The sequence below is a fragment of the Cnephaeus nilssonii genome, assembly GCF_951640355.1.
Source record: "Cnephaeus nilssonii genome assembly, chromosome: 13".
NCBI classification, from domain to species: Eukaryota; Metazoa; Chordata; class Mammalia; order Chiroptera; family Vespertilionidae; genus Cnephaeus; species Cnephaeus nilssonii.
In genome coordinates this window covers 62,609,900-62,623,081 of record NC_137084.1, presented here as the reverse complement: position 1 = coordinate 62,623,081, position 13,182 = coordinate 62,609,900, and the positions used below count along the sequence as shown (strand labels likewise).

At 37.0% G+C, this 13,182-nt stretch overlaps 1 protein-coding gene across 3 annotated transcripts in view; it reads left to right on the top strand.

Moving 5' to 3' along the window:
* The window catches only part of CCDC82 (coiled-coil domain containing 82), a 36,467-nt gene that overhangs the window by 21,088 nt on the left and 2,197 nt on the right, over window positions 1-13,182 (top strand). For all 3 annotated transcript variants that reach the window (XM_079789248.1, XM_079789249.1, XM_079789250.1), the window contains exons 6-7: window positions 2,683-2,853; window positions 9,105-9,290. In XM_079789248.1, coding sequence (XP_079645374.1) covers window positions 2,683-2,853; window positions 9,105-9,290 — 357 coding nt within the window. The remainder of the gene's footprint in view (window positions 1-2,682; window positions 2,854-9,104; window positions 9,291-13,182) is intronic.

Sequence of the window (13,182 nt, the reverse complement as noted above, 5' to 3'; positions counted from 1 at the left end):
AGAGAGGGAAAAACAGAGAGAAACACCAATGTGAGAGAGACACAGCGATTGGTTGCCTCCTGCATGAGCCCCAACCAAAGCATGGGCTGGGGAGGAGCTCGCAACCAAGGTACACGCCCTTGACTGGAATCGAACCTGGGATCCTTCCGTCCACAGGCCGATGCTCTATCCACTGAGCCAAATCAGCTAGGGTCCCCCCCAGAAAATCTTGAACATGTTCTTGGGTGAGGATTTAAATAAATGAATGAATGAATGAATGAATGAATGAATGAATGAGAGGAGTTTGTCTTATAGGATGGTAATTGTTGTTTCAGAAAAGAAATTGTTTAAAAAGTTTGAGAAACAGTGGGTTTAACTTAACTGGAGGACTTTTCAAGGACATTAATGTGTTAATTTATACTGTAAATCTTCAAGAGAGCCATGTAGTATATAAAACTTTCCATATTTGTGTTTTACTCTGAGACTCCTTATTGTGAAATAGTTACACCTCCTAGGATAATGGATTTCCATAATGCAATTTGGGGATTACAGCCCAGGTTGTCTTTAACATCCTTCTCCACCTCAAGATTTTGTAATTCTACCAATTTGAGTAAAGCATCTTTTTAATTTATAAGATTTATTGGATTCCATGTTATCCTCTAGATTTCTTTATGATCTCTAATAGTAGAGAGTGCACTATATGAATTTTAAGGTTTCTTTTCTCTCTCTACTTCTAACATTCTATCTCTAATAATTATTAGCAAGAGGAAAAATGGCAAGGTAAGTGAGGTTCAAGTTCCCTAACATCCTTCTAGCACTGAAATCATTAGCTACTCGACCTCATTTATGTCAGGAGATTTAGCTTCTCTCAAGGCCTGTTCAGCCTTAAATTACCTAATGATAAATTAGCCACAGGTGGTTTCAGTTAAAAGACAGTTATAGGAAGAAGACGTTAATTGAGTTTAGGGTATCTTTTTGACTTTGGGTGTTTTTAACCTCTCTAAACTCCAGTTTCTTCCTCAGATCCAGAAAATATTTACCTACTTGAAAGGGAAATATTTACTTACTTGGAAGGTAAAGCAGGTAGTACAACTCTTAGAACATGATGTAAATATTTATTCTTGAATAGAAAGAAACACAGCATTATTATTTGTTCATTTAATTTTGCCAAATAATTTACATGCAAAGTAAAGTTTCTCATTCTATCTTCAAAGTTAACCCCCTGAGAAAGGCACTATTATTTCTTCCATTAGAGATGAGGAAACTGACTCAGAAAAATTGAGTAACATAAGGTTAGACATCAAATAATGAGCCAAACCAATAAACATGTAAACCTAGAAACCTCATGTTTCTAGGGTTTCTCTGACTCCAAAGCCCATACCACTATGCTTTACCCCATATGGTAGGTTATGCTGAATATGGGTAACCCAGTGTTGAAATAAGTGTAAGATACAAAAAAGAGTGCCTTAAAAATGTAGAGACACAGATGATTCTGTATGATCTTGGTCAGGATAAGCTAGGTTATGCTATAAAAATCAAATAATATGACAAAGAAAATACGCCCACAACAAAATCTCAATAGCTTAATCCAACAGGTTAGTTTTCACTTACACTGGTTGTCCAGTGTGAGTCAACAGGAGTGCTCTGCTTGTCGTCCTCTCTCAGGGAACTAAGCTGAGAGAGCTTTCTGCTCAGCATGTGCTTCCTGACTAACACAGAAGCAGGGAGGGAAGGTGCTTAGTCACCTATTCACTCTGCATGTCAGCCTGTGAGGGACATGTGTCATGAAGTGTCATGAAATATGAGAAATAGTGAAGGCAGACAAAAGGCAGTGTTGTTGTGAATCATCCAATGGAAAGAGAAAACTCTTAGTCTGTTGGATACTTAATTAATGGAGAATGTGAAAGTGGCTTAATAACCCTGCTAATGTGCTCCTTGTGTACAGTTCAAATATTGTGGTAAAATCTAACCTATACTACTAATTAGAACAGTAATATCTAGCGGGCCTAGAGCACAAGCAAGAATACTTAAGCACAAGTAATTTCACAGCTTAATAAAACTTATTTATGAATGCCAAATATTTTCTATTTTTTTACTTACTGCTAACTCAGCTATTCCACTGTCCACATCAATACTGACCATCTAGCAATCTTAGCTCCAAGTTGTTTATTTTCCAGTACTTTAATAAGCAACCAAAGGAGGATTAAAATATTTCTGGAATATTTGTGGAAATATGATATAATTCACACAATGGAGACTAAATGTGATCCTGTTTTTTTCAGTTGTTGACTAACCTAAATCTTTTAATATATTCTGAATTTTTGCTGCTCATTATTTCCTATCTTTAACTAATTAATACCTCATTAACACTAACTAGAGATGAGAGGAAGAAAAAGAAATAAAACTTGTGAAAATCACAACTTAGTAACTCATAAGTGTGAGGGATATAACTGATTTCTTTTCTAGTCTGGTTTCTTTCCATTTAATATTCCAAATTTTAAATTTATTTTTCTATTGTAAAAAATCCCTTGTCACACACTTAGTGTGTGCTCAGTATTAAAGTTAGAAATACCAGTGTTTTGCTCTTACATCTCATCCTGTTATGATTCCTAAAATTGGTTTAACCTGGTTACGTTCTTTTTATGTTGTTTTTGTTGTCCTCATTCTAATCCTTTAAAGCTTAATTACATCTTTTGTTTTCAGGAGCGGGTAGGAAGTTATTCTGATGTGAGCATCTATCCGAAGAATGCTAAAGACTGTTCCTGCCAGGCTTGCGGGTTGCAGCGCCACTGTGCATATTTAGTGAGCTTATCAGGGAAGGAGTATAACCCCAGGACTATGAAAGCTGATGATTTCATGCCATATGATAAGCAGGTATTTTCCCCTCTCTCATTTTAGTTTTCAGTATTTGGGAATTTTAAATACATAAGCTTGCACAAATAACCTTAAGTTATTTTTACAAATGGAGAAAGCACTAGGTAAAGGGAAAAGAGTACAAGTTTTGAATATGAAAAATATGTCTTACAAGCAGATTCACTCCTAATTCAGTAAAATACTAAAATCCATGCATATTCTCAGGTACAGTAAGTACACTTCACCCAAATAGGGAGGGGGAGTGGGAGGATAAGGATGAAAGGTTGGTAACTGGGGCAGGAGAAGCAGATGTCCCCTTTAGGATCCAAAGGAGAATTTGACCCAAGTGGAAAATTTTATGATCTACCAAATTGACAACCCACAAGCAAATAATTGAAGATGCCTGCTCATCCTAATATGAGAGTTGGAACAAACCATGCTCCCACCTAGGCTATATCAGAAGTGTGTCAGGCTAGAGCAATTACCACATACTTAAGGTGCTGCTAATTCTGGTGGAATAGACAAAACTGAAGAAAACATTTGAAATATTTAAATAAAAGTATTTGATAAATGACAGCAAAATAGTGCAAGGGGAAGAGAGAAAAAGTATAGATGTAGACTACTTCTATTTCTTTTAAAAATCTATGTAAAAGTGTTGCATTTATAAATGCAAAACTATTGATATTGAGAGCTTCCTCTGGTGCAGTGGTTGGCAAACTGCGGCTCGTGAGCCACATGCAGCTCGCAAGCCGCGGTTTGCCGCTCTGTTGACTAATGAGTTTGCCAACCACTGGGATAGGGGCTTAATAACAAGGAACAACAACAGCCTGTAATTATTGGAATCGAGAGTCTAGACCAGTGGTCGGCAAACTCATTAGTCAACAGAGCGGCAAACCGCGGCTCGCGAGCTGCAGTTTGCCGACCACTGCTCTGGTGAGTCTGTATATCTGTGAAGTGTGTATGTGTTTTGGGGGCTAGATCCAAAATCGACTCTAAATACTGCCAGTCAATTATTAAGATACAAAGATACTATTTATCTGAATTCTGCTAGATTGGGTAATATGATTCCTCAGTATTACTGGGCAATAATTGACCAGATCCCTCTGAACAAACTGAGTGGCAAGAATCACTTAGAAAGTGTGTATGAGGATAATGAATTCAGAATTCATCTTTAGTGTTTTATTTGGCAAGTAACTATAAAAACACATTTCTTAACATAGTCATATGTAAATTTCCCCATTCTTTAAAAGTGATTTATGACTTTATGAGATAAGACAGCTAGACTCTGATTAAAGTGATTTAATACTTTAAGGTTCATTTTCTGTTGTATAGATAAAACTATTGCTGTACAGTCCCTGTCTTTGCTGTCTACAGCTAATCTTGAAGGGAGGTATGAATTAGAAAACCATTTCTGGAGTTCTGATATCCTGTGAAGTTGAATAAGGACTCTATAAAATAGTTGATTCAAATACCTAAAAAATAAGAGATTTCATGAAATAAAAGCAAAGAACATTAATACACCAGTCACACAATGGAAAAATATAAAAGTTAAATATATTGGAAAATGATTATTCTCTATTTAAAGGCATACAATTAAAAGTACCTAAAGACGCCAGTCAGTAGCTCTCCAGTAGCAAAGTACTTTTAAATCAAGTGACAAAATGCAGTTCTGTCAAGGCTGCGTTGAAACTAGCAATTTCATGGGACATAAGATTCCTAGACAAAGAAAGGATGTGCTATATCTTTTTAGATACTAGATAACAATATATAGCCAGAGTTAAAGAGTTATACATATTTGGTGCCTGTAAGTTTATTCTTGGCAAAGTAATTCAGTAAAAGCAAATGACATAATCATGAAGTACATTTAAGCATCTTACCTTATAATAGACAAATATGCAAATTGACCGCACCTTCGCTACGCCCAAGCCACGCCCACCAACCAAGCCACGCCCACCAACCACGCCCACCAGGAAACCGTTGCAGGGACGTTGGGGTGTGGCGGAGCCCAAGGCCGGGAAAGCCTCGGGCACCAGCGGGGAGCCTACACGGATCGCAGGAAACCACTGGGGGTCGGCTCCTGTGATCCTTAGCAGGGATGTTGGGTGCGGCTGAGCCCAAGGCCACCGCCCAGGGCCAAGCCCTGACCCTGAAAGAAGGCAGAAGGCGGTGGCCACAGCCAAGGCCTGGATCCCCGGTGCCAGCAGAAAACTGGTGCAGGCAGCCAGGTGAATGAAGGTCTATTGCACGAATCTTCGTGCAAACGGGCTACTAGTTATTTATAATTAAAAAATGGGAAATAATCCAAATAAAATATTAGAGTAGTGATTTAATAAACTAAGTGCACCATTATTTTGTGATAGAACAAAATAATATTTTGAAGGTTATGAAATAAAGCTAGGTAAAGGCAAAATAATAAGAAATGTATATACTACCTTGCATCTATGTAAAAATATGTATATGTTTGTATGTATAGCTATATGCAAACATTAAACTAATTATTGTGTATATTAAGATATTGTGGTTGAAATTCTTCAATATTACATTTTTTCAGTAATTTTTTTACTTAAGACTAACTCATTTATTAAAATTCTGCTGAACTACAATGTCAAGGCATGTATGGAAACGAAAGGGAAAGAGGAAAAAAGGAAAGGAGAAAAAACAAACCTGTTTTTGATCAAAGGTATTAAAGAGACTGTGATTATCCCCACAACCACCCTCAGGTTATTTTGAAAAGGAATTCTCCATGTTGTGTTGCTGCTTATTGCTACATAAAATTGAGACTTCCTGGGGTTAGCTGGAATTCTCTTTTAAGTGCAAATAATGCTTTAAAAGAATAATCTTAGTGAATTTGTTTAATGATAAAACTTTTCTTTTTAGCTAAGATTGGCTTCTTTGAAAGAAGAGATGCTTAGATGGAAAGTAGACTTAATGGGAGGAGCAATGTTAGTTACAGCAGTCTTGGGTCCGATACTGAGATGAGAGGCCTTGGACCACCAGATCGATCGTGGTGAAGTCAGAGGGCGTAGATGAGAAGGAACTCACCTGCAGGGAAGAGAGATGTGAAATCTGAAAGGCAGTTGGGAGAACTGTCAACAATTAATTTTCAATTTTGCCCAGAGTCTGTCCAGATTCCTGAAGGTGCTTACGATCTGATGGGGAGAGGCAATAATTATGACACAAAAAGAAATGGATAATGTGTCCATTCAAAAAAGGCCAAGATAGGAGACAAAAAAGGCCAAGAGGAAGTAGAATCCCTTGACTCAGACTATTGCACTAAATGTTGCCAGAGGCCTAGTATCAGAAAACAAACTCCTTTCCATCTGTCTTCTTCCTGAGGATCTTTTTGCTTTCTCCTCCATACTTCCACAAGGAGCTGGCTCCTCCTATGTAAATAGGGCCTAGAGACATCCTGTAAAAAGTTACCTGCAGTTAGCTGGATATTGCAGATGTACCTGATGCATGTTTCATTGTATTTCCTTGCCTTCGTTTATTATCCAGTGTTTATCTACACTTCCACCTGCTGGATCTAATAAATGTGCAATTCCCCATCTTCTTCTGTAGGACATTTTGGTAACAATTTTTAGCTTCGTTTCCAGTTATATCTGTATGTATGTTGGATCCCTTAGACCAGTGGTTCTCAACCTTTCTAATGCAGCGACCCTTTAATACAGTTCCTCATGTTGTGGTGACCCCCAACCATAAAATTATTTTCGTTGCTACTTCATAACTGTAATTTTGCTACTGTTATGAATCGTAATGTAAATATCTGTGTTTTCCAATGGTCTTAGGCTCTACAGCAGCGGTTCTCCTAAGACCATCGGAAAACACATATTTACATTACGATTCATAACAGTAGCAAAATTACAGTTATGAAGTAGCAACAAAAATAATTTTATGGTTTGGGGTCACCACAACATAAGGAACTGTATTAAAGGGTCTCGGCATTAGAAAGGTTGAGAACCACTGCCTTAGACTCAGTTTTCCTCAGCTTTATTAGTTTATAGACTAGGCTAGCCTGCATATAATCATTTATGTCGTTTTGCCTATCTGCTCTGACAACAATCACAACAGTACTCATTTTTCTGTCTCTGGTAGGTTTTAATACTGTCTATTTTGTTGGAATTCTGTCCTTAATGTCCAGAAATGCAATTAGATAATTAAAAGTAGTGTCTGAATACATTTCTGGACATTTAAGGACACTATTCTAACAACATAGATTAGTTTTACTTGTTTTATACGTTATATAAATGGGGTCCTACACTGGACACTGCGTTGTACTGAATACATTACTTTATACGGTATAACAAGGCGAAAGTGCACTAAGATTAAGTACTACAGATGTTACTTACTGTCTTCTGTGAATCCTTACTAGCAGTGGCTTAGCTCTTCCTTATAAAATGTGATCACATTTTAGGGAAAAAAATAGTGTAGGAATATTCTAAAGGTAATTTTGGGTTTATTGACCTACATAAGTGTAAGTAGATGCTAGGAAGATAGGAATTAGAAATAGGAAGAAGTAAACTATAATGTGTAATGTTTTCAATGGACACTTTTGTTAACATACAGGGGGAAAAAATTAAATAAGGATTTTTAAACACCTTTCCTTCTCTCTTGTCCAAACTTAAAAATTCTGTACAAATAAATTCCTCTGTAGAATACAGTGTGGTAGAAATAAAAATCACATTATTCTCCTAATGTATTTTATCCCAAACATCAATAAGAGGCTTCCCAAAACAGTCTACTTTGATGGTAGAAATGGAGAGACACAGGGTACCCCTAGTGGCCACTGCAACTGTGGTGGTATTTTTTTACTCAAAATGGGAGGTATTGTCAAGTAAATTTTTATAATTGATGTGACTGATTTAATGATAATGTTGAAATGGGAAAGATACTTAGAGTAAGCAAGCAAATGTACAACACCTGATTACGCTGTTTCTAATGATCTGAAAAGCAAAAAGGTTTACACAGAACATGAACAGAAATCTGAACATTAGAAACGCTTGTAAGCTGTCCCAAATACCATCTTCACAGGGTGACGCATCAAACCTGACAGTTGCCAATTATCATATTTAACTTTTAATTATTTTTGCCACTATACTCTCAGATTATTTACTGAACTCATCACCTGTGTGATCCCTTGCAATGTGGCTTCAGAAAAAGGGTGCAATTCTTTGTCAAATAGAATACAAGTTACATAGATCAGTGTTGTTACTATATCACTTGTACTGAACCCTTGAAAGTATAACCCTTTAGTGAATTTATGCACAGAGTCAAATACATAAGTTAGCAAGGTTACTCCATGAAAATAAGGTTAATCATGTTAGAATGCCTGGAGCCCTTTCTGTTTCATTTTCCTACAGTGAGTAAAACAATGTGGGTACAGTTATATTTAATTAGCTCAGTGCAGTGACACTTTTCCCATTTTAGCTGTAGGTGTGGATAACAAAGTGTATATTCAGACTATTCTGAAAGGGAAATGTTTTTGTTGATTGATTTCACAAGAAGAGTATTATTAATCATAAAATCATAGAAGTCCATATAAACATAAAAATTAAAATCCTTGCAGTTTGCTAACAACAAAATATTAATATTATAATCAGATCAGACTCATTAATTAAGGACATAGATATGACTAAACAGTTATTGTTTACTCTACAAAATTTTTTTAGGAGACAGTATTAGGTAAAAAACTGCCAGTACTTAGTACTGGTATGAGAGTTTTAGTTTTACATGTTGCTTATAAGCTAGAAAATTATTGTAATCCAGGCATTTTAAACTCAGTACCTGTGTACGTACAGCAGCTTGCATGCATTTCTTGATAGGTCTTCCTATCATCTATATTACAAGCCATTTTTCTCCTCCTTCCCAAACTTTTTTTTTAAGCTCCACCTACTTGAGGACCCTTCTCCCCTCTAGATTGGGTTAACTGTCCCACCTTTGTGTCTTTATAGAATCGTGTGCTTAGTATTTGACAAATTGTTTTGTAATCATTTGTTTTACTCCCAAGCTCTCCTATAAGCTCTGCTAATACAGGTAGGGCATCTTTTACTTATGTATCTCCAGTGCTCAGCCCAACACTTGGAACATAGCAAATGCTCAGTTTTTGTTAACTGGGTTATATAAATAGAAGAAGGTAAAAGAACCATTGTAGACACATTTAAAAAATGAATAATGCACTAGATTCTACTATTAAAATCTGAAAGGCAGAAAGTGTATATTCATTGCTATGTTATTCACATCACATGCCAAATTATGTTTATTTCTTGATTTAGGAATTTTTTATTGGCAGAATTTGTGCAAACCGTACCAGAGTTTATCATAATCTGAAGCATTTTAAATTCAAGCTGTATCAAGACTGTTGCTCCATGGTAAATACAGAAGAAGTTGAGAATGAACAAGTTAAAGAAACAGTGGAAAGAATTTTCAGTCAGTTAAAAGAAAATGGCTGGATTAAGGAGGTAAGGTGGATATAAAATAACCCTCCCATTCAGTAGATTCTGGACCTAATTATGAGTAGCAAAAGGATATCAATGATTAGAAGGCAGCGAAACTTAAAAGGAATCTCTCCTTCTCTCCCCGTGTTTGCATTTTCTCTTTTTTCACCCATTCCTATCATGCTTATCATTGTCCTACCCTGAATAGGTGATGTTCTAAGGCAGTCATTCAGCTCGTCAGGTAACTTTTAATCAGCAATAACACTACCCCTCAGTGGAGGCTTCCTGTCCTTTCACTTTTATAGATGTGTCATTGCTGACGTGTGTATGTATGTATATACATATACATATATATATATATGTAAAGTCCCCTTGTTTTCTTTGCCAAAGTACAGGTCTCACCTCTGCTTGTCTGCTTCCTATTCTTTAGAACAGTCTTGTGACCTGAAAGTGAAGAAGCCCCTGGTGCGAATCTGAGGAAAGGATCCTGGCTGCCAGCTCTACTGCCCCCCACATCCTCTTCTTGAGGACATGGGACTTAGCAGTGAGCACTGCCCCTGAAGATTGAGGGGGAATGCAGAGCTTTTAGGCCAGGGCACTGATTTTGCTCGCCCCATATCCTGTTGATCACGAAATTTGGTACCAGGGATCGAGTGGCGGTTCTGAAGAGTGCACTGGATTCCTGGAGGTCTGCTGGCAGCTCTAAGCCCTGGTCTGCTCCCAGAGCTTCTAGACTTGTTTGTGGAACATGCAAAGGATGCTCCTGGGATTGAAACCTTTAAGACAGGTCTAGTCACATGAATGTGGAAGAGAGAACACATAGGAGATTTTCAGGCAGCTCAGATCAACAGTATATTTAATCTTAAAAAAAAAAAACAACATGATTTGAGATCCATTGCCTGAGTTATTTCTATCATAGGGGAATTTGTGAAAGAGGAAAAGGAAAAAGAAGAGAGCTCAGAGGACAAACATACGAGCAAAAGGAAAGAAAAAGAGAACAAGAAAACAGGAACTCCTTAGGACGTGTGATGCTCAGCAGTCTCCGGGTCTGGAGAATGACATCAAAACTGGTTTCCTTTTTGACAATATCCTCCCACTACAAACCACCGCCCAGGGATCTCTTTGCCTGCTCCCCACATCTTGACACTTAAGTCTCAATTCTCTCATTTGACTCTCTCCAGCCTTTTATCTTTTACTTTGCTTCTGCTTCTCTACACTCCCATTGCTTTCCTCCCTGTCTTCTGTGCTTTTCAGTTTGCCGTAGGGAGGAGCCATCTCTTATCCAGTAAGTCCTGTCTTCATTTTCCTAGATGACATTAAATTCTTAAGTGCTTTTATTGATGCATTTAAGTGTTGCCAGCCCTTTAGTGGAGTTGAAAGATCTATTGGGACAGCACATTTTTAAAGAATTGTGTACTAGAAAAAAATCACTGTGCCTGTATAATATATATTATATAATTATATATTTGAGAAGAACAATAAAATTTTTGCAGAAAAAACTAAAACTATTTTAAGATTAAATACCTTGGAGAAAGCTTAACAGGGTATGTAACAACAGAAGGGACCTGGAATAAGAAAAAATATTCTTAGAAAAAGAAAGCTAAGTGTCATATTCTGCTTAAAGAATAATACTTAGTGTTGGGCATTGATGGTATTTAAAAATCATACACATTTAGAACAGCATGCACATTTTTTTTTCACATAAAATGTCAAAGAGGCTCATTTTATTTTTGAGATTCCCTCCTACTTTAAAAATATTTGTCCATACACTATCTCAAAAGATTTCTCCTGGAAACTAAAGTTCGTAACCAACATAAACCCATGTGCAGCTTTTAGGGCTGTGCTTAAAATCCAAATTGATACGGTGCTCTGACATTCTCAGCATCACTCCGCTCACTCCCCTGTGTGTGGTCAGAGTGATGGTGCCTCCTCCTGTGGCCACAGTTCCAGTGCCAGGGCTCAGCGCTACTTGAATGGTTATATATTTGTGGCTCTTTATGCTCTTGCTTCCCAATTATTATGTCAACCCCTTTTACCTTACACAAACGATTTGTTCCTGTCACCCCTCCCCCCTTCGCTCTTTCATCATCTCAGGATATCTCAGCATTTCTTCCTCAAAACCTGCCACCTAGACTGACTTTATTCTTCTTGTTTTTCCTCCTAACAGTTGAACTAGGAAGATCTACTTATAACCTAATTACATTAAAGATTAGAGCAACTTGAGTGCAAAAAAATAAATAGATAAATTGCCCAGCTGGCATGGCTCAGTGGTTGAGCATTGATCTATAAACCAGGAGGTCATGGTTTGATTCCCAATCAGGGCACATGCCTGGTTGCTGGCTTGATCCCCAGTGTGGGGCATGCAGGAGGCAGTCGATCCATGATTCTCTCTCATCATTGATGTTTCTCTCTTGCCCTTTCCCTTCCTCTCTGAAATCAATAAAAGTATATATTTTTTAAAAAGAACAAATGATAAAATTATAATAAAACCAAAATATATAATAAATATAAGTCTCATTCTAAATTTGAGTGGAAGAACATACTATTATATGCCATTGGCAAAATTCTAACAAATTTTATTTTGTTAAGAAGAAAGTGCAGCCGAAACCGGTTTGGCTCAGTGGATAGAGCGTCGGCCTGCGGACTCAAGGGTCCCAGGTTCGATTCCGGTCAAGGGCATGTACCTTGGTTGCGGGCACATCCCCAGTAGGGGGTGTGCAAGAGGCAGCTGATCGATGTTTCTAACTCTCTATCCCTCTCTCTTCCTCTCTGTAAAAAATCAATAAAATATATTTTAAAAATAAATAAATAAATAAAACAGGAAGAAAAAAAAAAGAAGAAAGTGCATATGATGATGGGGTTTCCAGGAAAGTTGAATATAGTTGGGGTGGGGTGGTGACCACATGAACACCAGAAAGTGAAGAAAATACATCAATAAAGTATCAAATTTCCATTTACAGATGTATTTTAAGTAAATTTCAAACGTATTACATAAATATTGTTACATAAATAAGAATTTTAAATTACAATTGGGTATCCTGTCCCTTCCCAAAACTCCTCACTTGTTCTCTTTCTTTATCCCGTTTTAACTTGAAAAGATTTTTTGTCTTCCACTCCTTAAACTGATGCTTCTCAAAACATGGCCCTAAACTACCTGTCAGAATCACCTAGAAGTTGGTGAAAAATCTGTAGTCCCTTGCTTCACTGCAGACCTATTAAAACCCAGTGGTTAACAAATTAGGTGATTCTTAACAAATTAAAAAGTGAGGGCCCCTACTTAAAAGTAAATGCTGCACTAGGTTCCCCCATTTATTTTTTCAGGTCAAACTGCTACTTCTTATATGTCACCAAACTTCCTTTTATGTTCTGAGCTCTTTCTCATGCTTCTATTCCCATAATTCCATCAGTTTTCATCAGTAGGTCCATCTGGCACTGTAAGGGCTTGACATAATAAGACCAAAACTCCACATTTTTAATTTAAAAAAATGATAGTAGAGAGAATGAATGGCCAGGCAATGCTGCCTTCTCTCTGAGTTTCACTTTCCCTTTTTCGTTTTTCACACTGAAGCTGCACCCTGGCCCCTCCCTTTAAACCTCAGAAATAGCATACTATAATGGTTAAAAGCATGGATTTAAATATTTTCTAGCAGTAGAATTTGGGGGCGAGTTTCTTTACTTCTGTAAGCCTAAGTTTTCTCTTCAGTAAAATAGGAACTAAATAATAATAATTAGGGTTTTGATTATGGAGATTAAATAAATAACACATGATAAGCATTTAGTATAGGACCTAGGAATTAGTAAGTGGTCTATTAATGTTACCTATTATTGGTAATAAAAGCAAGGAGAGGTTTTCCTTCCTTTGTAGAGCTCAGATAGACTGTAATTTTCCAAAATAAATTTAATAAATACGAAAAAA